The 25,759-nt window shown below is 55.3% G+C and overlaps 2 protein-coding genes across 2 annotated transcripts in view; one reads left to right on the top strand and one right to left on the bottom strand.

The window, feature by feature from the left end:
* Nucleotides 1–6,867, top strand: part of prodhB (proline dehydrogenase/oxidase) — a gene marked incomplete at its 5' end in the record, with an annotated part of 8,524 nt that extends 1,657 nt beyond the window's left edge. The window contains 14 exons of the mRNA XM_002952243.1: nucleotides 240–248; nucleotides 764–906; nucleotides 947–1,022; nucleotides 1,581–1,671; nucleotides 1,865–2,082; nucleotides 2,234–2,342; nucleotides 2,623–2,687; nucleotides 3,105–3,176; nucleotides 3,562–3,639; nucleotides 4,314–4,397; nucleotides 4,903–5,052; nucleotides 5,272–5,438; nucleotides 5,999–6,086; nucleotides 6,615–6,867. Of these exons, the coding sequence (XP_002952289.1) occupies nucleotides 240–248; nucleotides 764–906; nucleotides 947–1,022; nucleotides 1,581–1,671; nucleotides 1,865–2,082; nucleotides 2,234–2,342; nucleotides 2,623–2,687; nucleotides 3,105–3,176; nucleotides 3,562–3,639; nucleotides 4,314–4,397; nucleotides 4,903–5,052; nucleotides 5,272–5,438; nucleotides 5,999–6,086; nucleotides 6,615–6,725 (1,461 nt within the window). The 3' untranslated portion in view covers nucleotides 6,726–6,867. The remainder of the gene's footprint in view (nucleotides 1–239; nucleotides 249–763; nucleotides 907–946; nucleotides 1,023–1,580; nucleotides 1,672–1,864; nucleotides 2,083–2,233; nucleotides 2,343–2,622; nucleotides 2,688–3,104; nucleotides 3,177–3,561; nucleotides 3,640–4,313; nucleotides 4,398–4,902; nucleotides 5,053–5,271; nucleotides 5,439–5,998; nucleotides 6,087–6,614) is intronic.
* Nucleotides 6,868–13,333: 6,466 nt separating this feature from the next.
* On the bottom strand, nucleotides 13,334–24,181 carry cyc5 (guanylyl and adenylyl cyclase family member; the record flags this gene model as incomplete). The annotated part of the gene is made up of 15 exons (XM_002952166.1): nucleotides 13,334–13,389; nucleotides 13,762–14,684; nucleotides 14,793–14,914; nucleotides 15,234–15,498; nucleotides 15,906–16,055; nucleotides 16,660–16,738; nucleotides 17,379–17,595; nucleotides 17,769–17,999; nucleotides 19,130–19,183; nucleotides 19,587–19,883; nucleotides 20,528–20,686; nucleotides 21,447–21,494; nucleotides 22,193–22,229; nucleotides 23,117–23,199; nucleotides 23,804–24,181. The coding sequence occupies 15 exons, from the start codon at nucleotides 24,179–24,181 to the stop codon at nucleotides 13,334–13,336; spliced, it is 3,099 nt and encodes a 1,032-aa protein (XP_002952212.1).
* Nucleotides 24,182–25,759: the final 1,578 nt, after the last annotated feature.

Genomic DNA, 25,759 nt, shown 5'->3' with positions numbered 1-25,759 from the left:
CCCCCCGACCCCGCACACCCCCCCGCCCCCCCGACCCCGCACACCCCCCCGACCCCGACCCCGCACACCCCCCCGACCCCGACCCCGCACACCCCCCCGACCCCGACCCCGCACACCCCCCCGACCCCGACCCCGCACACCCCCCCGACCCCGACCCCGCACACCCCCCCGACCCCGACCCCGCACACCCCCCCGACCCCGACCCCGCACACCCCCCGGCCCCCGACGGCTCTCTTCAGGCGGTTGGAGTGGGCGCCATTTTGGATTACGCGGCGGAGGACGACGTAGGGCCCACGACAGCGGCGGCGGCGGCGTCGGATCGAACTGCGGGGTCGGCGGCGGCAGCAGCATCGACAGCGGCGGCGGCGGCGGCGGCATCTTCAACGGAGGCGGCCAAGGAGGTGGTCCAGGGAGGGTCGACGGAGCTGTCGCCGCGTGCACTTGGCGTGGTGGGTCGTACATACGATTATGCGTCAGAGGAGCAATGCGACAGGCGAGTTTTGGAAAGGGCGGGAAGGCGAGGAGGGCGCGGATGGGGGTAAAACAGGCTTCCATAGCTGCCCAGCTGCCTGGTCAACCGCTTGGCTGCGGCTTGCGTTGTCGGATCTCGAATTCGGGCAAAGTCTTTCTCGGATCATGCAAGCTCATGCAACCTTCCTTCCCTCCCCTCCTCTCAGTGTGCACCCTAGTTGGTGATTTGGGCGCCAGCGTCTCTTTGGCTTTTGCATGACCTGATCCTCGTGATGATGATTTTTCCACCTAGACGCATGTCGCTCGTAATTCCTCCATCCCCATCATCATCGTTATCCTGCCGTCTTTTGTCATGTCGCTTTTTTCCTGCCACCTGCCCACCACCACGTTTTTTTCCTCTTCCTTTGAATTGTATGATTGCGCGGCTCTTGCATGGTACGATTGCGCACGTCACACGTCGTACACACACACACAGGCATGTGGAGCACTTTCTGGCGGCCATTGAGATGGCGGCAAGGCAACCTGGGCGACCCGCATTCGCCGCAATCAAGGTGGGCTCTCCTTCAGGGTGAACCTCCGTACATCCATCCATGCATGCATGCATGCATGCATCCATCCATCCATCCATACATGCATCCATGTATGCATCCATGTACATGCATCCATACATGCGTACGCACTTCCCCACACCCGCAATGCATACATACACGCACAAGCCACTGACATTCCCATTATTCTGTAAATCCTCAATCAATGCAATAATAGGCTTTCCCGAACAGGACATCACCTCATCGTGCACACCCTTACACCCGCACACACCCGCACCCTCACACCCGCACCCTCACACCCGCACCCTCACACCCGCACCCTCACACCCGCACCCTCACACCCGCACCCTCACACCCGCACCCTCACACCCGCACCCTCACACCCGCACCCTCACACCCGCACCCTCACACCCGCACCCTCACACCCGCACCCTCACACCCGCACCCTCACACCCGCACCCTCACACCCGCACCCTCACACCCGCACCCTCACACCCGCACCCTCACACCCGCACCCTCACACCCGCACCCTCACACCCGCACCCTCACACCCACACGCAGATGACGGCTCTTGGCAATCCAGACCTGTTACAGCGAGCCAGTTCCGCCATCGCAATGCTGCACGGGCTGTTCGCGCAGTTTGATGAGGACGGTGCGTCGGGGGGGGCTGAGGGGGTGGCTGAGGGGGGGCGACTCCGCGGGTGGCACACATGTGGGAGCTGCGAACCAAACCATGAAAGTTACGAGGGCGATACATACACACGAGGAAGCGTGCTCTTGAGCGCGGACTCTTGAGCGCGGAGGGCCTGCTGTCTGTATGTATGTCCGCCTGTCTGTCTGCGTAGGCAGCGGCTTCATCGAGCGAGGCGAGTTCCAGAGGCAGTGGAGGCGACTGGTGGGCGGAGGAGGTGGCGGAGGCGGTGTGGCGGCTGCCGGTGCTGATGGGCCCGCCAGGGCGGATGGCAGTGGTGGCAGTAGCGGCAGTGGTGGCAGTAGCGGCAGTAGTATTAGCCAGGCGGAGGAGGATACCTTTCGGTGGCTGGACTTGCACGGGACTGGCAAGGTGGGTGAGGTAGCGCTGTGTGGGGTAATATACCATATCGTATCATGTCCGTATCCTTAGGGTCTTCCAAAAAGGTTTTTCCTCACCCCCTACCCGTTTCGGATTTACTACCACCGCTTCCGGTTTTACATCTCCCCCCCCCCATCACCAGGTGGATTACGTAAGCTGGTGTCAACGTCTGGACCTGCGTCACATGCCCATGCTAGCAGCCAGGATCCATGAAGGGGGAGGTGGGGGCGAGGGAGCTGGCAGTCGAGCAGGTGTGTGTGCGTGTGTGTGGGAGGGCCGGGAGGACGCTAGGGGCCCGGAGTACTGTCCCTCTTCCAGTGTGTTCGCTGCATGTCAGATGCTGGATTTAAAAGGACGTGATATATTTTTCATGCCATGATTAGCATCCTCAGACTTGAAGCTTTTCCTGAAGGTCGTTGTCCAGGGGAAGCTAGAGGTGAAATGTTGCTGGAAAGTAGAAAGCAGAGATGAAAGAAGTTCTCCTGTCCTTCCTTTTCCTTTTCCACCCGCTTTGCTGTACGACCACCTCAGTGGCCGAGGCGTGTCTGAGCGGTGAGGAGGTACGGCTAATGGAGGCGCTTCTAGCCAGGCTTCAGGTACGGCGATATCCGTACGGGCAGACGGTGAATGTGTATGGCAGAGTACGGCAGTCCCGGGGTTTCGTAGGCATGTATAGGAAGAAACGGTCCAAGCAGAAAACTGCCTCCATCTGTCTGTCTGTCTGTCTGTCTGTCCGTCTGTCTGTCCGTCTGTCTGTCCGTCTGTCTGTCCGTCTGTCCGTCTGACTGTCTGTCTGTCTTCTGTCTCCTCGTCTGCCTGCTTATCTGTGTCTCGATTTGTGTGCGTGCGTATCCATTCTTCCGAACTCTTTCTTCATGCTTTCTGAAACTGGGTTGCTAGGGAGGAAGAGGCGTTGATGGCACACGAACACCCATACTGCTGGCCTGTCTTGCGTGTGTTTGCAGATGTATATGTCTGTCTGTTTGTCTGTCTGTCTGTCTGTATATATGTAGAGGCTGGTGGCTGCAGCACTTCGTCTGGATGTTCGTCTTATGATTGATGCGGAGCACACGTACTTCCAGCCGGTGAGTGTTCGTTGGTCGTTGGTCGTTAAGCACTGGATTCCCACAACCGGTTCTCCAACCCCGCATGTTTAGATCTGGACCCCGAAAGCGTCCCCCCCATCCAATTGCGGGGAGGGGGGAAGTAACCCTTTGGCACACGATTTGTGTTTTCGCACATGTTTGATGTGGCAATACTTAGAGGGGGCGGGAACGATTTTGTTGCATTTTGACAAGGTGACATCATCTATACACACACACAGAGACACACACACAGACACACACACAGACACACACACAGACACACACACGCCCGCGTGTGTTTTTCTGTTACGCGCTGTCCCCCCTCTCCACCCCTCTCCACCCCTCTCCACCCCCCACTCACCCCTCACATTTCCACAACATCAAGGCCATTGAGCACATGACGCTTCGCCTGATGCGGGAACACAACCGCAACGGAGTCGCTCGAGTGCTCAACACCTACCAGGTATACCACGTGTAGACGTACGACTATGTAAGAACCGGCCCCCTAAGAGTCCTAAGCTATGGCCATGTATGTATGTAGGTATGTATGGCCATGTAGATACGTAGGTAAGTATGTCTGCCTCTGCATAGTCCTCTCGCGGTCCCCCCCTCCTGCTTCTCTTTCCTTGGCAGCAGCTTCACTCGCTCGTGGTTCGTCTTTCCGCCCCTCGTCCTCCCAGCAGCTCGCTCGCTCCACGGCACGGGATGTGTCTGCACTTGAGTCCTTGCCTCGTACATCAACCATTCGTCCCCCGTTCTACCCCCTCCACACAGCCGCTGTTCCTTTCACGGTTTTGCCCCCACTACCCCCCGCCCCCAACCCCACCCGCAACCCCGCCACGGCACACACACACACACACACACACACACACACACACACACACACACACACACACACACACACACACACACACACACACACACACACACACACACACACACACACACACACACACACACACACACACACACACACACACACACACACACACACACACACACACACACACACACACACACACACACACACACACACACACACACACACACACACACACACACACACACACACCCAACCCGGCGTACCGAACCCCTCTGTCTCTCCCTCCTTCCGGCGCCCCGGCCCTCCCCCTCCAGACCTACCTTGTGGAAAGCCGGGACCGACTGCTTCGTGACTTGGAACGGTCGCGCAGGGAGGGCTGGGTGCTGGGAGCCAAGCTGGTGGGCTGGTCGGGGGGGGTCTGGTCGGGGGGGCCCTGAGGGACCTGAAGTATGGTAGGGATGATGACGCAGGAGGGGCCCCAAGGGTGACGCAGGAGGGGGAAGGGGCTGAGGGACCAGACCCCGCTCAAACTGAGCAGCAGATGTTCCCCCCGCGGAAAATCCTTTTAAGGGGCCGGAGGTATGAAGGCAGCTTGTCAAAAAAAAACGGTCGCCCTCATCACCCTCTGATCACCTTCATCACCTTATTACACACAGCCCCGGCCTCCTTTCCCCCTCGTCCCCATGGTCGCCTGCTTACTTGACACTGACGGACTGACGGACTGACGGACTGACGGACTGACGGACTGACGGACTGACGGACTGACGGACTGACGGACTGACGGACTGACGGACTGACGGACTGACGGACTGACGGACTGACGGACTGACGGACTGACGGACTGACGGACTGACGGACTGACGGACTGACGGACTGACGGACTGACGGACTGACATCCCGAAGGTCCGCGGCGCCTACCTGCATCTGGAGCGGCGGCGAGCTGAGCAGCTGGGGCTGCCCTCCCCCGTGTGGGCCACCCTGGAGCTGACACATGCCAACTTTGACCGCTGTACGGCGGATCTGCTGGAGGGGGTGCGGGCGGGGCGGGCTGAGGTGAGTGTACGCGTGTGGGCTTGGTTTGCGGGCGAGTGAGTGGTTGACGGTTGACGGTTAACGGTTGGTTGTGTCCGTAACGTTTTCTTACGTCCTTCCACTTTTTCTTTCTCTCTCTCCATGTCTATACATCTATCTATCTATCTATCTATATATCTATCTATATATATATATATATGTCTTGCTTCGTTTAACGATCTTCTTTCCTTCCCGATGAAGGTTCTTCTAGGTACCCACAACCAGCCGAGTGTGGAGGCGGCAGTGGCGCGCATGTTGACGCTGGGTCTGCCGGCCGCCAGCCCGCCGGGGACCCCCGGTGTCATGTTCGGACAGCTCCTAGGCATGTCAGACCACCTCACACTCACACTCGGCAAGGCGGGGTACAGGTAGGGGCGAGATGGCTGCGTCTGTATGTGGTATGTGTGTCCGTGTGTGCGTGTATTTGTGTCCGTGCATGTGTGTGTGTGTATTTGTGTGTGAAAATGATCTGAGCAGCGAGTCGGAAATGCTCTGTCATAATGATGCCATATGAGCAGCGCTACACAAGCGTGTGGATATGTGTAAGTGTAGGTGGGGGCCATGCGGCGCGGGGTTAAAGAGAATTCTGCTCAAAAGCTGTGCAATGGGGGGCGATGTGCTGAACCCCCACGGTGACGTGTAAACTGCTGTTATGTCGGGGCTTCCGGCCACATGCCGCCCTTGAGGGTGCGACATGCCCGGTAGGATACTGTGATTTGAATTACAGACAGACTGACTGACCTACAGACTGACGGACAAACTGATGGACAGACTGACTGACAGACAGTGCCAGACAGGCTGACGGACGGACAGACGAATATGATGATATTGATGAATGTTGGACGGCGGATGGACAGACAGACAGACAGACAGACAGACAGACAGACAGACTGACCGACCGGAGTCACATGCGCTGCCGCCTCCGCAGGGCCTACAAGTACGTGCCGTACGGTCGTGTGGGGCAGGTGATGCCGTACCTGCTGCGCCGTGCAGCCGAGAACCAGGACATTACGAAGGTACTTAGCATGTCTGCAAAGACTACTTCGCCGTCCGTCCACGTGCCTTGTGAACGTTTCCCAAAATATTCTGGGAAGTAGACAGTGGTGTGCGATGTATATATGTAAATGTATGCGGTGATGAATCTGTTGTATCACGACTATCATGACGACTATCGAAAAGTACCGATGGGCGGATGCAGATCCCGTGGTATGCCCATGAGGAAAACAACAGAATAGTCACTCACAGCTGCACAGCACCACCGGCACATACAGCCAACAAATGAACAGATATAAACATATAGATATGATGAACATCCATACACATGTAAACATTTTTATATACATATACTATATGTATGTAATATATACATGCAGTCGAAAATTGGGTTTGAGCACGTTTGCTGGATGACAGTCAGTCCACACACCGAATCAGGTGTGGGTGAGGCGTTTGCTAAACCCCCTTTGATTACATATCCGATCAGCGTTACCGACCACTACGGGGGCCCCCACACACACGACCCCCCACTGGGTTTCCTTTACTCGTAGGGCTCCAAGCAGGACTTAGTCATGCTGCGAAGGGAGCTTTGGCGGCGGGCGACGGCGGCGGTTCTGCAGCCGCTGGCGGTTGCTGGCGGTGGCGGCCGTTCTGTTGCATGACCGCATGATTTGATGAGCTATCAGGTAGCCGCCTCGATGGCGATGTGCATCATCACGGCGTGTTGGGACGAAATATTCTAATTGGTGCTGCTACTGCCGCAACTGCTGGCTGCTGCTACTGCTATTTTGCGGCTGCTGCTGCTGGTAATAGTGCTACTGCTGCTGCATGCCATCAGCATGAGTTGTGGAGGCATTATTAGATAGCAACTGGTAAGGGGAGGTAGCTATCTATAGAGGTCACCAAATAACAAAAGTACTTGTTGGCGTGTTGCGAAGGTGTATATGCTGGCGGTACTATGCCGCATTGCTGTGTTGTGTGGTAGGTGTGGTGATGGTAGTGGTGGTAATGGTATTGTGTTTGTGGTGGTGATGTTGAGGCAGCACGGTGACATACAGACGGTACTGGAAAGCTAGGTGCACGCTTGGAGTCGAGTGTGTATGAAAGGGATTCCCTGATGCAGATTCTTTCCGGATAACGCGCGAATGTTCTAAAATAATAACTACAGTGAACTGCGTACACCTATGGCTCGTATAACCGAGTTGTCAAATCTTGAGTGTACGAGAGGAGCAAGGTTCCAATATATTGAGCATGTACGAGAGGGCGTATGTACGACACCCATGCACCACATGAAAAAAAATACTGCGTGTGCATGTATGTTGTGTGTATAGGATGGATTGGATGGAAAACACCCCCTCCAAAATACAGCTGCAGATAGTACGACCCTACCTATCACACGATTATGTGGCCACTAGGGGATCAAAAATTATACTGACGTAGGAAGTACAACAACAGGTTTGAGGAGGAGGTGTATGTGCTTCGGTTTTGGAGGAGGACTACACTGCTAAATGTGTGACGGAGAAAGAGCCCTTACACCATGATGAAAGGCATATATAGCTAGGTAGGCGGCACATAGGTGGCCTCACTCACTCCGTCACGCCGTCACTCCAACACCGGCGTCCTGCTGTAAGCTATTAAGTTCATATTCTGTTGATAAGCTTGTGGCGCTCTGATGTTTGCTTGTTTGTCGGTCGGAGCGGTATATATTTCGCATGATGCATCTGTTTGTGGCCTGTAAAACAAGTGGATGGACGTACCGAGCTGCTTAGCAAAACTCGCACATACGGGAAGGTGTAATTTCATAAATTCAACACGAGTCATCGATTTATCCCTAATCTTATTCCCCCCCATTTCAGGATAAAGTAATCGCTGCTTTGCAAACACCGACTGTATGCCCACATGTCAGTTAGGGTTATAGGGTAAATTACTAAAATAATTATAATAATGTAATATTACCATATACTGCTAAGAGCACGGGTGACTAATAACCCATAATTGTCAGCACTTCAGCTCGCGACAGTAAATCGAACGATGATCCAAATTACCGCGCCGCGTGACCACAAAGGCAAAAAGATAGAGCTTTCCGCCACTCTCATCAAACCAGTCGACACCCCACCACCGCCACACCCAAAAGGGGAAAAAAATCCCCGCAAAAGTATCACTTGCACAATTCCCCAACAACAAAAGCATGGAGACGGCTGGACTCCCTACGTGGTGAGCAATTTTCTCCCTTCCTTCAATGGCGAGCTTTGAACACTGCACCAGGTGCGCTGTGACATCACATTGCAGGACCGTAATCATACTCCCATCTCATCATCCAGTGCCCCAGTCACCACCCTGCTACCACCCAGCAGTGCTACGGCACCGCGTCATTGAAGCCTCTCCCAAGCCCCCCAGGCCCCCCACCCCCAACAAATCCAGGCAAAGGGCAGATCTGAGGAACGAAAGAAACGGGTGCTCCAGTTCACACGCATTAATGAACGGCGCGTGAATCCGATAATATGTATATACAACCTTACTTGGGCTCGATTAGAAGTGGACAACTCCGTGCCACAGCGACATCTATGTAGATTTGCGTCGCGGGCACTTCATGTCACTTCATGTCACTTCATGTCACTTCATGTCACTTCATGTCACTTCATGTCCCGGCATGTCACTTCATGTCACGGCACGGTGCGTCACGTCTGTGTGTAGATGGCGCGATGCGGAGTCCACATACATCATGATAACGGATACAGACCAGGACACATCAGCATACCGCACCACGCCACAACCACCATGTACTGCGAAAGACATATTGGGCGACCCTGCACGTGCGCTGCAGTCCTGCGGCAGTCACCATGCAGTACGTTAAATACGACGTATTCGTACAGACCAAATTGAACAAGACAGATACAACCACTTCCAAACCGAGTCAAGAATTGATGCTATACATCGCGTTTTTTCCTGGATAAAGGTGGAAGTCCGCTTCCATGACTGCTATTTCAGATATCGGCGTTATAGGTGGCTGCTGTACAATGTACGGCACGTTTGCACCCTCACAAGGACGCCAAACGCGAGCAGCATGTATGCGGCGGGTGCAAAACGTTCGCTGGGAGGGAGAGGCTTGCCAGCCGCGTAAAAGCAAACGCCAGCAATATGAACACAATATAAGAAATACAATTTTTAACATGCATTGACTAACTGACTGCTGCATGCTAGCAATAACAGCAGAACGAGCTGACGCGACACTTGGCCGGGTCATCTCCTTTTCTAAACCTTGTTGCGGAGGTATGGTGAACTTATAGTAGAACTTGCTGGGCAAGCCGTAATCTGATCCATCCAATCCCCCACAGGGCATGCCGCTGGGTAAAAAACCCCTTCGATGCCATTCGACGGTGTACGACGGTGTACGACAAAAGAAATAAAAACGACGTTCTCCTCCACCAACAGGTAAAAAGTTGTGCGTTCATTTCTATGGGTTTGGAAGGTTATAGCGTTTTCTTGCGACACGTATGCAATTGTGCGGAGGCGGCTGTGCGACGCACGCAACCCGGCAGAGGATCTGATGCCGTCATCTCAGCCTGCTGGTGCCGCCCACAGGGATACCAGCCTCAGGAAAACGACCCACGAGGCGGCTTCATGAACAACAGGCATGCAGATTCACCGTGCTCCACAACGCGCCCTTACCGCTGCCGCGCCGTCTATTCCTTTTCGGTTCATCTAGATAAGAGTAATTAGCCAGCGGATGCGAAACAGCATGACCGCGATTGGCCTTGCCACACGATAAAGTCACACCTAGACAGATTTTTGTTGTGACGCGCCCTTAACCCATATTACTCGTTTTTTTGTGTACTAAGTGGGGGCCCCCTCGGATGTTCCTCTTTTCAGGCTCCTCCCTCCCTGCGCCATTGTCCAGTCATGGCTTCCCCCCCCCCCCCTCGACAAGTCAAATTCCGAGCCCCGCGGCACTCCGGGCCCCGAGGGCTACTGCTGGCAGCAAGCAACTGGGTCTCTATTACGAGAGGCCGTACAACCGCGCTGCTGGCAACCGCATTATGCGCGTTAGCTATATCATCTAACACGTGGTCAACATGCAGCAACCCCTGTGAGGCACACCACATGTGCAGTGGCGATGCTTCCGCCGCCGACCTACTAGTAATTTACCTTACCTCACCTCACCTCACCCCTTGTCGTATCCCGCACGACATGGCTCTTACATGTCAGTGCGTTTCCCCCCAGGTCGTCAAGCTTAATAAGGACACCGCCCAGTGACTGTTGGGAACCAGCGCTGCGTGAACCCGCAGAACGATATCCGAGAGCTTGATGAGCGCGGGCGTGGGCGGTGAAGGCCTTAGTTGGATTATGGCCTTTTTTTATCCTATATGTGCGTGGAATGTATGTGTGCAGGGCGCTCACAGCAAACAGAGCGCGGAAGAGCGCAACCTGATCTGCGTCGAGAGACTCACATCCACCCGCACGCGTTCCCCCACATCATATGTCAAAGCGCCTTTTTACTCGTCTTCATCTTCGATAAAGCGGAAGAGCATCTATACACATACACGTACAGAGCATCTACACGTACACATACAGCGCGGACGGCGTGCTGGCTGCAACCGATGATGCCGTCGTGTCCGTGTCAGCTCAGCATCACAAAAACCCAGCCGTGCCGTACATCTTGTACGAAAAAGCGTATATGCACAAACACAGCGGCCATGCACTTTACACCAGACAACTACCCACCATGACAACAGCTTTTCCCACCCAAAACAGACAGACGGACAGACAGACAAACAGACAGGCCGGGTGGCGGAAAGGAGGACGAATGAGTGTTTGCTGCTAGTCACCGGGGGGAAGAGGCGAGGCGCATACACGAAGCCATCACTCTCATGGATGTTCCCTGCGGGCATCTGATACATGCACCATGGAGGGGGGTAAGCCCTAGCGCCCAGACAGATGTGTGTATCTGTGTGTGTAAGTGTGTATGGACTATAGACAATTCGATATGCACTGCGGCACTCAGTGTGTGTGTGTGTGTGTGCTAGCATGTGTGCTTCTCCACGTAACCCCGGATGCGGGTAGCTAAAATCGGAACACTCGGCCAACCACTACGGGCCCAAGACAGACAAAGAGAGAACAGTATTCACCATTCCGCATAGCACAGCACAGCAAAGCACAAACGCCGCACTGACGTTTAGATAGCACACTAGGCGATATGCCGCGGAGGGATCACATCGTCTGAACCACCAGGTTGCAATGTGCCCGCTGCTCATTCCACCACAATCATCAGCATCCGCATCATAGTAATCATCATAACCCAAGGTCGTGTCGAGCACAGCTGCGAAACAGGAGTCCCTCATGCATCGAGCCATCACCGCAGATCTGCTGAAACGCATACAGAACAACCGCCACACCTTTTGCTATATAAATTCGCCCGTTTGACATTGTTGCACGAACACGGCCTTGAGCTATAAACTGCAAAAACGCGCGCACACACACACTCACACACAGGCAGCGAACCGCATAATTACATACATACACACACATACACACACACACATGCGCGCCCCCACGAGTACGAGTTCATGCACGTCAGCAATTAAACTCTTGCCCTGCGTTCTGCGCAGAGGCGACAATTCCATTATACACGCGCCTCAAAAAGGCACCTAAAATAAACCATATAGCTTCGACATCAAGAGAGGATCACGCCTTGTTGCTTCGTGATGACGTGACGCCTCATGCTCACCCGCCCGAAACGGTTTAGAAATCCTTTTCCAAAGTAAAACGTATTAGTGATAGACGGCATGGCATGGCGTGACGTGGCATGGGGCAGCATGGAGCGGGAGGTCATTGGTAAAACAGTACACAGCAACCCTTGCACTGGGGCGTATACAAGTTTCCCACGCCCCTATCGTTTTCTCCCCTACTCCTCTTCAGAACGACAGAAGGAGCATCTTTAGGACGCTCAGGACGCCGTGCCCCAGCCAAGGCCGATGCATAGACACGTGTCATGGACACACACGCACAGAAGCTGCCGCCGCTGCTCTCGCGCGGTGCACTTTCATACGCTGCAAGACAATACGCAATCTTGAAGTTCTTATAGGGTAATCCCAACCTGCCTTCCGCACACAAACTCCTGCGACATGAGAAACATAGGAGAATATACCATGTCCACCCGCCGTAAGCCAGATATGTCCCTCACGCGGCAACCGATCTAGAAGCAACTGTTTTCCATACTCGTCTTTGTTATTTCCGGCTTGTTTAGGCCGACGTTTTTAAGTCCCATTTAAAGACTGCTCGAACCTTGTACGTCTTTTAGCGGCTTTTTGGCCTCCGCTCGCCGTACTTATCACGCACGGCTACAAATACATGCATGTCACGACCTTTCTCCTCCCCCCCGATAGACAGTTATGGCAAAAGCTTCGGAAGCATCACTCTTCCTTCACTGCCTCACACGCCTTTTGTAACATTCGGACATGTACACAAAGCCTGAACCCGTGCCGTACATGGCCGTACAGGAGTTTAGCCTGGCAGCCGAGCCCAGCCATGCCGGCGGTGAAGCTTCACTAGTTTGTAATGTGTGTATATCTGGAGGGCTACCACGAATACTCTCCAGGTAAAGCTTCGGGGGGCTCTGGCTCAGGGCGGGGGTTGCTGCCTGCCGCCGTAGGACAGAGAAAGCAGGTGCGCCAGTAAGATCGCGACCCCCTCCCCATCGCGGCCACCTGCCACATCATTTTAGAGCGATGTGTTATGGTGTGCTGTGAGGATGGAAGAACCACCACACCGCCTCCAAACTCTCCACATCCTCTCCCCACCCCCAGGTCCTCGAGCTTCACATCCGCACCTGCCGCACCTACGAGCCACAGCGCATGGCAGCACGCAATCGCTCTACAGGGACGGCCCCGATCACCGTGGTTCGTTTTCTTTTATGTGAAAATGGGTTGGCTATGTTTCCCTTTAAAAAGGCTTTTTAAACAGGCGTTCGGAGGTTTTCCTGCCTTGGAGAGGACGGAGAGCTGGCGGGAAGCGGTCGCGCTGATGTCTACTTTCTGAACAAACTTTTGAGCTTTTTTGCTAGGCCTTTGGTTTTACTGGAAGCTGAGGTGGAGGCGGCATCGCCGCCGACGGAGGCCGCGCTCTTCTCGCTATCCCTCGTAAGACCAGCTTGCAAGGAATCGGACGGAAAGCCGCGGCGGTCCCTATCGTCATCCTGTGTTGGGCGGCACACGTGCGAGGAGAGGTAAAATAGTGGAGAGAGGGGTTAAGCGTCAAGTCGGTTTGGATCACATTAGGGTTTCATTATCCTCCTCATCAGCATGGTACAAACTGAACGGCTATATGCCACTGTGCAAGGACAGACGCGTGCTGTGTGTCGAGGGGACCATCGTGTCATTAGGTGGTACCGACGTGTACAATACAGTACACACAGACGCATTTCATAACATGCCCTGCAGTGACTTCAAAATACAGTGCAGTGACTACTCAATCCTTCCTCCATCCCCACCCTGCACTCCCTGGAGAGCACCTTCAGCTGATGTAACGCCAGAGGGTGATGGAGCGGCGCCCTCGCCGCTGCCGTAGGTGCCGCCGTCGCAGTTGCCGCCCCCGACATCGACGACGGCGCTGACGGCAGTCCAGTAGACGCCACCACACCGGCCGTCGTCGTTGCCGTACACGCCGCTGCCGCCGCAGCTGCCGCCGCAGCTGCCGCTGCACCCGTCGGTGGCATCCCCGATAAGCTTGTCGACACCACAGGCGGGGTCTTAGCCGTGGCGCTGCGGGCCAGTACGATCCCCGTACGATGCATCAGTACGGCTCCGGAACCGCCGGAAAGCTCCGGACGCGACAGAGGCGACAGCTCAACGGGGTGGTGAGGGGAGTTGTTTCCGTTTCCCCCGCCACCGCTGCCACCATTACCACCTGCGGCACGTGAATTGAAATCGACCAATACCCCGTGGCTTTCCGATGGCAGACCGTGCTCGCCGTCAGTGCTCTGGTTGGCGGCGGCGGCGCCACCAACGCTGCCCGTCGCCATCAAGCTGTTCAACGACGATCCAGCCATCGCTCCGCTACGAGTCGCTGCCGCCAGCGGATTGGCACTGCTCGTACCTGGCCGGCCGGCGCCGCGTGCATAGACGGCGCGGAAGGACGTGTCGCGGTTCACACCCACCGCATGGCCTCCCGAAGGCGGCAACCCCTCGCGCAGGGAGCCATCGCGCACCAGCCCGGAGGGGCCATCCCGGAAGGATCCGGCGCCGCTACCGCCGCCGCCGCCGATGGCGGCGCCGCCCATTGCTACGGCTGCGGTGGCGGCGGCGGCAGCCTGCGGGCTGATAAACGCATCAATGCCGCCAGCGACAAGGCCGCCTTCGGTGGAGCCCCTCGCCGCGGATATCAGCTGCAGCATCTGGCCGCTACTGCTGTTGTGGTGTGAGACGCCCGACTGGCAGGCGGCGGCGCCAGTGGCGCCGCCGCCGTAGCGGATGCTGACGTCGCGATTATTGCTGGTGCTGTTGGTGATGCTGGCGTTACTCCCTGGCATGGTGACGTCACCGTTGTTTCGGGAGCTACGGTCCTCATCGCCCTCCTTGATCGCCTCCATCCCGCCCGTACGACTGGGAGCCAAACTCTCCGCTGACCTGGATTTGTATTTGTAAAAACATTTTTATGGATCAGCATCTCCTTGCGTGCGTTACACCCTCCCCTCCCCTCCCCTCCCCTCCCCTCCCCCACCCCACCCCGCCCACCTCCCGGACGCGGTAACAATAAAGGAACCATCTCGAAGGTGACCTGACACCCCATCCACTTGCAAATCCAGGGAAGTGTGCCGCAGCAGCCAGTCGTCATTGGTGCCACCGATGAGATACGTCTGGAACAGCAGCGGGCAGGGCGCGAGGACCAAGCGGAGTAGGAGTGTTGGTTCCGGAGCCGACTCCCAGCAGCTCAAGGTTCACGCGGTGTGGGCGATGAATGGATTATCAACGGCTGGGTGGGTGGATGCGATGCGGGAGAAATGGCATGCGTGTGTGCGCCCATGGCAATGTGTGCATGTCTGGCAGTGTCAAGCAACGCAGAGTCAAGCAAAATCCAGCTTGTGAAGCAGCAATCCCGCGACCATGACGTCTCCTTATCATTTAAAATAAGGATCTAAAAAAAGGGAGCTGTGTTCTAAAACAAAAAAACCTCACCGTCATGTTGCCTCTTCCTTTCACCGCGATATTGCCCCGCTCCCGAACCGCGTACTTGTCCTTGTCCACAATTCTGTTGTAGGCTGCCTCACTAATGTGGATTTTCCCCGGCAGGCCGTGGCTTTCCATGCGGGAGGCCACGTTGACGGTATCGCCGTAGATGGAGAAGCGGGGCGTCTTGGCGCCGAGCACGCCCCCCACCACAGGCCCCGTGTGAATCCCGATCCGGATCTGAACGGGCTCGCCCTGCGCGTTCTTCACCTTCCTGCGGGGGGAAAAGGACGGACGAACCACGTGAACAAGTGAAGCTGCTGCCAATGAAAGAGTGTACTACAAGAAGCAGGAAGGGGGGGAGAAGAAAGGCCGGGCAGGGGAGAAGCAGGAAGTCATGGGAGGAGGGGGAGGAAACGCAAGGAAAATGCAGAACCAGCACGGGAAAGGCGCTGTGAAAAACGTGAAAACGTTCTGGTAAAATTGATAAATTTGGGGAAATTGACGGGAAGGAAACATTGTGCAAATTTGTAGGAGACATGAAATAACAACATCGGGCGTTGTATGGGTTTTGGAGTTGTAGGGAACACATTATAATAATAATTAATGTCGAGGTATACCCCCCTCCCCACTCCCTTCACCTCCTGCTCTCAGGCCCATAAGGGGCCCGCCGGCCCTCACCTCGCCAGCGCCTGCATGTGTACGGCAAAGTCGATGACGACGTCCACGTGTTTTTCACAATGGGTGGTCATATTACACACTAAAAAGTACGCATCTCCAATGGTTTCCAGTTTGTAGACGTCGGGAAATTCGTCAACCAGCTCGTCGAACCTGGTGGAAGGATCAGGACACGCGAAGGGGGAAGGGGTTACCAGTCAACCAGTTCGTCGAACCTGGTGGAAGGATCAGGACACGCGAAGGGGGAAGGGGTTACCAGGCTGGCGGGCTAACGTGGGGCGAGGGCGACGACACGATAGGAAAGGGGAAACAGCTCGACGTGTGGGTTGAGGCCATGACCACATTAGGCAGTCAAGCCCGGGAAGGTGTGGGAGCAGGGTGCTGATGAACAGGGTGCTGATGTGGCGCAGAATACGGGCTCAAAACAAGTCCCGCAATTCCGGATTGTGGGGTAATTTCTTGATGCTTCATTAGTCCAAAGGGGGTGTGCGGGTGGTGGGTTGGGGCACACATACAGATACGTGGATTGCAGAGCCAAACAAGACAGACAGACAGACAGACGAATGGGCGGACGGATCCAAATCACGTTATTACCAGGCTAACCTGAATGGCGTTCTATTTGTCTGCTGGTGCTACAAAAGAAGGATTTATTCTGCAAAAATGAACAAAAATGCGCATGCATGCCCGACATCATCTTTATGCGAGGCGTTCCTGTTATTGTTACTGTAGCTTTTCCACCGGACATATCCGTACTCACTTGTCGTACATCTCGTTGAGCATGTTGTAAACCTCCTCAGGCGTGGACTTGGCCGAGGTGGTCGTGAAGCCGACCATGTCTGTGTGTACGGCAACACACAGGACAATGTACGGAAGCGGTTTGCGGCGTACGCGTGTTATTGCGTTGCAGCAGGCGGCCATGCACGCAGCTACGATCATCATGTTGGTTAAGGGACGAGGGACCGAAAGCAAACCCTAAGACCAAACAAGGCAGCGTCACAGACCACATCCACACGTCCTGGTAAATCAGGTGCCGATCCCCCATAGCTCCCCCCAACCCACCACCTTCCTCCCACCATCATCTCCACGCCGCCTCCTCCCCTCTTTCTCACGCACCTTGCACTCCTGCTGCACGCAATGCCTCTCCCCCCTTCCCGGACGCCTTTCGGTCAGTTCTACGTTTGTTACTCTCTTGCCCTGGCAGCAGCTTCAATCGTGTGTGGTTCGTCTTTCCCCCCTTCCCACCTACTCTCGCCACCAGATTTGCTCTCTTCACGTCTCCTCGCACCATACGACTCCTCCCCCTTCTTCCCCCTCCACTCCACGATCCTCTGTGCTCGTCCATGTCCTTATCTGCCCACCCGCGACTTTATCCGTCCCGTAGTAAGGCCCAACGCGATCTTCCCTCGCGACTTTATCCGTCCCGTAGTAAGGCCCAACGCGATCTTCCCTCCCTTCCAGAGTCCTGGCCCCTCTTACCGCTAAACAGGATCGTGACTTCGGGGTAGGATATGGCCTCCACCTTCTTTCCCTCACGCAGATCCGTCGCGATATCCGCGGGCAACATGCGGTACAGCAGCGCGTCGCTGCGCTGCCGCTCCTCATCCAGCCAGCGGGTAGCCTGCTCCAGGCGCTCGTTAGCGACACGCAGCTCCACAGCCATCTTCTCGAAACGCTCCTTCAGGTCAGCCTCGGCCTGCGAGTCGCAGTGGCGGTGGTGGTGGTGACGGTGGTGGTGGCGGTGGTGGTGACGTTGGCGGTGCGTATGGAGGAGGTTGTGTGTTGGTGTGTATTGGTGTGTGTGTTGGTGGTGATGTGTGTTGGTGTTGGCGGAGACTATAGGTCTCACACTGACTTTAGCTTCATTACCCTAAATCCCCAAACTCGAATGAAGCAATACAAGAGCCCTGCACAGAACAAGCCCAACTCCAAAAAACTAAGCAACCCCAGCAAACTTGCCTGGCGCTGCTCTGCCAGTAGTACGAAGTCCCTGCTCATGTCGTGCAGCGGAATGTCCGAAAGGAAGATGCCGTGTACGGACATTTCCTCCAGGTTAGCCACCCGGGGGGAGCCCAGGAACAACAACACCGGCAGGCCGTCCTGAAAGTAAAACACACACACACACGGAGGAGAAGGGCCGGGGTTGGGGTTGAGGGTGATGAGAGGCAATGGATGGGAGAGTGAGGACGTGAGGGTTAAGGTCAGGAAGGTATCACGCCGGTAGGGGTGAGGGGAGGTGGTAGAGAAATGCACGGGCATGAACAGCCGTGAAGGGCAGCAGGAGAGAGGGAGGGCGTGAAGAAAAGGAGGGGTGGAAGGCGACGCATTCGTTTGAACGTCACCATGGCCGCAGTCCGGGGATGGCAAAACGAGGGGGGAAAGGGGGAAAACGCGGCGGGGTGGAATGGTTAGGAGGGTGGGTTGCAGGGCATGACGGGGGGCCCCCGCAACCTAGCCGACACATTCGGTCGAATGTCGCCATAGCCACAGCCCGGGGAATGCAAAACGCGGGGGGAAACGCGGTGGGGTGGGGCGGGAATTGGAACAGGGCAGAGGTGCCACCCACGTTCTTGTGGGTTGGGGTTCAACTCCCACATGTCCCGTACTGACCCATGATACATACACACATTTGTACGTGAGCACATGAGCACACGGGTGGAGGGGCACACACATACACATTCAAAGGACGGCGTTTCACTGCACAGGCATGCAACAACACCCAGAAACGTTGCCCCAATCTTGCAGGCGCTATTATTGCCTTTTGCTGCATGTGCTTGGTGCCTGGGGAATGCATTTCACTGCACAGGCATGCAGCAACACCCAGAAACGTTGCCCCAATCTTGCAGGCGCTATATTATTGCCTTTTGCTGCATGTGCTTGGTGCCTGGGGAATGCATTTCACTGCACAGGCATGCAACAACACCCAGAAACGTTGCAAGTGGGGGGGGGATGAGGGCAAGGCGGGAAGGGAATCGCAACAGACAAGGAAAAGGTGGGAGGAAAAGCAGACATAGACTTGACAGTTCTAAAGGACACATAGGAAAAGAAGATACGAGGCAAGGCTAGCGGGAATAGCGATAAATGACCAGCCATGCGTGCGAGCTATGGGGACATTTCCCCTCAAAACCCCAGCCTCCCCATCCCTCCACACTCTCCCCCAAAGCAACCCGGCCCTTCCCAAACCCCCAGGCCCTTAGCCCCTCCCCTCGGTAACGCCCTCGCTCGCTCACCGGCATGCTCGACTGCACCATCTGCCCCTTGAACTCCAGGCCCGTCTCCAGCGACTGGTGAGTACGAGGTGAGGATGAAACAGGGCCCCGGCAGGATATCACGAGGGGCCGAGCACAGGCAATGGCGAGGGAGGGGCCAGCCATCACCCAGCAGGGAGCGAAGTGGCAAGGGAGCCAAGGGGTAAGGAGGGTTTGGGCACCCTACTTTGCAGAACACAGATAAGCCGAGACAGAGCCAAGGCCTAAACATATACGAGACAGGGCCCAAATTATATCAAAAAATTCTACGTATAAATACTATATTTAAGCGAGATGACATGAGAGATGAGGAGAGGAGGGCGCTACAGGCCTTTACAGGCCTTTCAGGAAAGGGGCATGTGCCCGCCTTGTTTTTTGGCGCTGGGCTAACACTGGGCAGGGCAAGGCAACCAGCAAGCAAGCTCAAGAGTTGCCGTACCTTCAGCAGGTACAGGGAGCTGCTCTCGAGAACCATCTTGTCGTACTCGAAAGGAATGTACGGATGGCGCAGCTTGAAGGTATCGGACACAGGCGACCCACGGGTCAGTGTCTTGCCAAACAGGCGCGCCATAACGCGGCCGCACTGCACAACGCGGCAGTCGCGGTCAAGGATGATGTGGAAGGGAAACATCTCGTAGAAAAACTCCTTAGTCATGCTGTACGACGACGCCAGCGCGGCACCGTGATTGTCCCAATGTGCGAGCGACTCCTGGTGTGGGTACGTCACCCGGAAAATCTGTATCAGGAAAAGGAATATGTAGACGCACCGCGTTTGAGGAAAGGGAGGAAGGTTTTGGAGGGGAAGATTAATAGATGGAGCAAGGACTATGAACATAACCCCAAAACCTCTGAACATATTGTGAGAAAATAATTGACCACATTAATACAACAAATGGAACAGCTCCAATAAATCCATTTGAATATTCCTTGCGTACTACCCTTCGGATGTTTATCGCCTTGGGCGGCGGCTAGGTTGGGAGCAGCAAACGGTAGGCCGACGACACTGCAGCGCCGAAACCCTTTGCACGACACGACGAAACGGCACCTGAAACACATAGGGTTTCGCATTCGCACAGGCGCACGCCCCGGCACCCCATGTTGTTCAGGGCCAGCAGACCAACCCAATTTCAATATCGGAAATCAAAATACAGAAAAGGGAGACTTCTTTGCCCCTCAATCTTGGTGTTTTCCCATGTATACAGACACGCACACACGCACACACTCCTACGGTGACGTCCCGCAAAAAAAATCCCCGGTCCCATCTGAACCCTCTCCGTCACCGCGTCATTCCCTCTGATCCTTTTTTGCACCTCACGCCCGCCCAAAGACCCCAAATCGGGGATCGGGGGGCGAAATCGCCCCGTCAGGATTCGCATTTACCTCGTGGTCGCAGTCGCCCGCATCCCTGCTGGCCACCAGCTCCAACTCCACCCCATGGTCGAACAGGAACTTGGAGGCGCCCTTCAGCACCCCGCTCACAATGGGCCACAGCGCGGGGCGGATGGAGTGGTAGTGCAGCAGCAGACACGTGCTCGTGACCTGCGTGGCGGAGTAAAAAAAGGCGGTGCCGAAAAGCACGGGGGTGCGGGGGCTGCTGGTGAAAACAGGGGTGGGGGACAGGATAAGGGAATTTGGACCGGGTAGGCATAAAGCCAGGTTGCTGCCGCACAACGGGGAAACCCTCAATAGCTCTACCGTAGCAGCAGCAACAACAGCAGCGGGTGAAAAATGGATGGAAAGATTATCATCGTAAATTTTGGTTATGTAGGAATAATGAAAGGAAGCATGCGCGGTAGGGTTGCATGGGAGCGCGACAGAGGAGCATGGGCCCCTGCCCGGAGCAGAGTCTTGGAAACGTATGTAAGGAAAAAACGTCGAGGCGCTAAGAGCCAAGACGCTGCTGGCACGTCAGGTAGGCGTTTAAAGCTTGGGGCAGGGGTGCAGGCGGTGGCGCCGCCGCCGCCACACACGACGCATGCCAAAACACGCAGCCTTGCCGGCGGCGACCGTGGCGCTCCTCGGATAAGCCTCCCTCCGCTCCTCGAGAGACATACACACACATGTAATACATGTACACACATCTACATACACGTACATACCTGTTTATAAGTATGAAAACATGTTGTGTAGACACATTAGATAGTAAAAAGAGATTGAGAGGGAAAGAGGGGTTTCTTCGGCCCCACAACCAATTCGCAACACCTGCCAGGGGGTTAGGGTTAACCCCGGCCAGCATTGGAACATGGGGACTGCGTACACCCTCCTCCCCCTACACCACCCTCCCCCACACCATCCCTACCTGCTCCACCCGGAATGCGGGGGCCACCATAGAGGGGAACCCCATGGTCTGCAGGTACAGTGGAGCATAGAGGTACAGTGCGACAGAGAGGGGACAGAGAGGGGACAGAGAAGGTCAAAGAAACAACTGCCGAAGTCGTGTGCGTGTGCGGGTTGGGAGAGCGAGAGCTGCTGGAAAAGAAATCCATTGCTTATAAAACTTGCAACCAAAACTGCTGTACATGCCTGCCTGCTGAAGGCAGAATCGGATTTATGGTAGCTGCCATACCACGGCACTCATATCGTCCACAAATACGCGCTAAGGCGCTCCGCCAACATCTTGGGTGGCTTTTTCAGCTGGGCCAGCTACTACAAGACCAGGTATAAAGGTAAAGCAGAAAACATTACATCATTCCGAGCCTATACTCTCCATGCTGGGGCGGCCGCGCCCCTCCCCACACAGGATGTCGGAATTCGTGACCCTTTGCTTCTCGCATACAACTTCTCCCGCCCCAAAAGACGGGACTCTGCATTCCTACCCTCTCGCTGACCTACCTCTGCGGTACCCCCATAACCCAGATCCCCTTTCCGACCGCAATCGACCCTGCCTCTTTCACCTACGGATCCCCATCCACCCACCCCCATTCCTCGTTTTCCGCCTCATGACACCGCAGCATGCCCCATCGACTGTGTCCCATCGACAACAAGCAAGCCAAGCCACGATCATAGACCACGGACCACGCAACATTTTTCTTCCCCCGCACGTACCAGGTGCAGATGCAGGTTGTTCAAATTCGCCAAGAACCTGCGCACGCAGCCAAGGTGGGCAGCGCACCGGGCCGTCGGGCGGAAGGAGAGAAATGTTTTACGTCGGAAAAAGGCAAAGGGGAAGAAATAGATAGCAGTACTTTGCATGGAGCATATTTTATCCAATCGGCCAAGAGGCTGCTTGGATAATAACCTAGGAAATACGAGCCATAAGCGCCGGCTGTAATGCTTTATTTGTTATTTGTTGTCCAAGTGAGCAACAGGGCGCCTATCGAGAAGGCGCTGATGTGGGAGCGGGATCCCTGTGTTCCTGGGGTCCCGGTTCCTGGCGCAACAATCCCCAAGAAGGACTCGGCCAAGATTGTTGTGATCCCAGACTCCTCAACAGGCTTCCAGAGAAAGCTCGCAGAGTGTGTTTTCAATCGCTTCAGACCGCGGCGAGGAAGGCAAAGCCGCCGGGCATGCAGAAGTTTTGATCAGGTCGCTGCCTCTTTTAATCAGGTCCCCGCCCCGCAACCCCTAGAGACGGGCCTTCCTGGCCATGCCCGACGACAACGATGACGATGATGATAGATAATATAATATTGATGATGATGATCACGATGTTGATGTACTATTAAACCCACATGATGCAAGGGCGCCCTTTTGCAAAAAATCCCAATTGAGATTTGTTTTCCATTGTTTTATGCTTTGTTTTCCATTTACAGCACCATGCATCACCCCATCCCTGGTGTCCACCATCCGCCCCGCCCTGCCTAGGATTTCCAAAGCCTCGGGGGCCGTCCGCCCGGGTCAACCGGGCCAGGTTCAGCTCACGGCCCAGCCCAGGCCCATGGGTTCTAGCCGGGGTCAAGAGCTCGGCTGGGGCCACAGAGCTCAAGCCAAGACCAGGTCAGGCCAACCCATTCCCGCCCCCCAACTCACTCGGCGATATTGCTGCCCAGGCTCCGCAGCAGACGCGTGTACCCCTGCTTGATGACATAATTCACAAAGTACTGGCCGTACGCCTGCACGATTTGCACACATGCCAAAGGGCGGTGCAGAGAGATAAGCAAGAAAAGTGCGCCTGAAGAGCAGCTCCGAAACCAGGAGCTGAAGCACCTGAGTTGCCATATCAGAGGGCAAGGCATCAGAATTTCACCAGTCCAAAAATCCCTTCCCAGCCCAGCCCGCGGCCCTGCTCAGCCCAGCCCCGGCCAGATTTTCCAGCCCAGCAGGCCGCCCAAAACCCAGCAAAGCCTCGCAACCCCCAAACACCCAAACCCCGTCATCCCCCGCACCACAGCTCCCCCTGGCTAGAACTGACCAGCTGTCACCATTACCATCCCTGCCCTCCTGGCTTCATGACCCCAACCCTCAACGCAAATCGCCGCCTCGCGTGCCGTCCGCTTTCTAGACGCCGCTTGGGCATCCCAGGCGCCAACATCACAAACCAACACCCGCACGCATATGTGCGTTACATGGCCCGTACATGACCTTTGGTCCTGTCGGAGAGGAAAAAGCGTCCCTAGTGCCGTATTTCTTCCCATATTCATACATTCTAGAAATATGGGTGCTTGTTACAGTATATAATGATTACACTTCTAACAGTTACCCTCTCAGGACGCTCACCTCTAGAGCCTGCGGCACCGTCACGCCGAGAATGCTCGCTCCAGTGATAACCAGGTCATACGTGACCTTGTCCGGATAGGGGCACGAGGACACCCAATTGCAGTCCACGTGAGCCTGCTTGATGATCTTAAGCCAAGCATCCCGGCCGAAGGAGTCACATATGAAGGCCTCAACTGCGTATTGGTGTGCAAAAGGCGATGAGAGGCGGTGGCGATGGTAATGACGATGGTGAGGTTCAAAGGACACAACAACAAGTTCCCAGTTGGTGATGGTGGTGATGGGATTGCAGGGACAGAACAGGTAATTCAGTTGATAAGCACAAGCGTGTAAAATTGGCGTCGCAGGGCCGATGTGACGGGTTGAATGCTCGTAGGACATGGTGATGCTGCTTCCACCTTGCTTCTAAATCCATGACTTCTAAATCCATGACTTCTGAATCCATGACTTCTAAATCCATGACTTCTGAATCCATGACTTCTAAATCCATGACTTCTGAATCCATGACTTCTAAATCCATGACTTTCTGAGTGGCGTTCCTAGCTGGCCTAACGGCTGACTGCATCCCTCACTGACTGGATTTATATATTGATAATTCAGAGCACTTCAAGAGCATGCGCAGCCGGAGCGTGCAGAGTGGCGAAGCGTTGAGACAGGCTCCCGCCCAGTAGCATTACTTGCAGTAGCAGATATAACCCCTAACATACGCGTAGTGGCTTGGTTGGTGCAGTGCGTGAGCTGCCAAGAACAGAGTGCGGGGAAATATCCGGCCGCCTAGACATCTCAGAGGCATAGTGGGGAACAGCCAGGCAGGCTGCATGAATGAGCTACGAAGACTAAGCCGCTCCTGACTCGCATCTGTGTGACGACATAGGGAATAAACACCATGGCAGCATCCCAGGGTATTGCATGCCGGCCGACGGACTCCCTGTTTCCATGGCTCCACCACTTCGCACCCGCAACCTTTTATTTGCTAGGTGCGAGAAGCCGGGGGGTTTCCTGTCCTGCATTTTTCGCATGCTGACCACTTGCGCAAACCCCCAAAACCTATGCGCTCGGGTGCAGTCACTCCTATCGCGCCCTCGGTTACGGCAACCGCGGCCCATCATACCGCTGAGGTTAATCCTGCAGTTTGTGGGAGTGGAAGGGATCCAGAAGGCGTAAGAAAGCAAGGATTACATAGGTGAGCGACCTACAAGGAGCTCTTGGCACAGAAGATATGGAAGAACTTACTAAAACAGTTGCAGAGGCCCGCGGCCATCCCCAAGCATACTAAAAGTATTGTAATTGTTAACAGTTGCTGACTGAGCAAGGACCAGCAAGAAGCGGGCTGTTCCAGTGGTAATGAGCTCCTTACTTACCACCCAATCATTTGAGTATCTCCAATGTCAGCGTGTTGGAGCCACTTTTGGACGTCCGCTTATCGTCCAATGCTCCGCGACCGAGGCTCGAACGAGCGACAACTCAGGAGGTAGTTGACTAGGAAATGGCGTGCCACTAGCTCTATCCTTGGTCCAGCACCGAAAGAGAGGACGGTAGGTCCCTTTAATGTCTAAGTAGTACACTATTATTCCCAGCAACCTAACTTCTAAACTTGTTCTGCGACGTCAGGAAGTCGCACAGGGCGTAAGAAAGCCAGCTGGGTTTCTTCGCCCATGAACGGCGCAGCTAAGGTACTTTAATTCTTCTCTTCGCAGGGTCCTGCCAATTACAAGCAACTGAGTCAGTTCGTTCCTTCCGTACTCCAAAGTAACAGGCACGGCTTACAAGTTACAACACCCTGCCCATACATGCCGAATAAAGCTCAGTCTCGGAAGGGTTGCATGTGAAGGACTGTTAGAACCTACTGACCGGTCGCTGCAAGAGCGCCTAGTTCCGGGAGCCTTGCGGTACGGGGTAAGCTCTGAACTTGAGACGGCCAAGAGAAGCGCATGTGGGCAGCCTATAGCAAAAATCAAA

The sequence above is a fragment of the Volvox carteri genome (assembly GCF_000143455.1).
Source record: "Volvox carteri f. nagariensis unplaced genomic scaffold VOLCAscaffold_28, whole genome shotgun sequence".
Taxonomy (NCBI): Eukaryota; Viridiplantae; Chlorophyta; class Chlorophyceae; order Chlamydomonadales; family Volvocaceae; genus Volvox; species Volvox carteri.
This window is presented reverse-complemented; position numbering and strand designations above follow the sequence as displayed.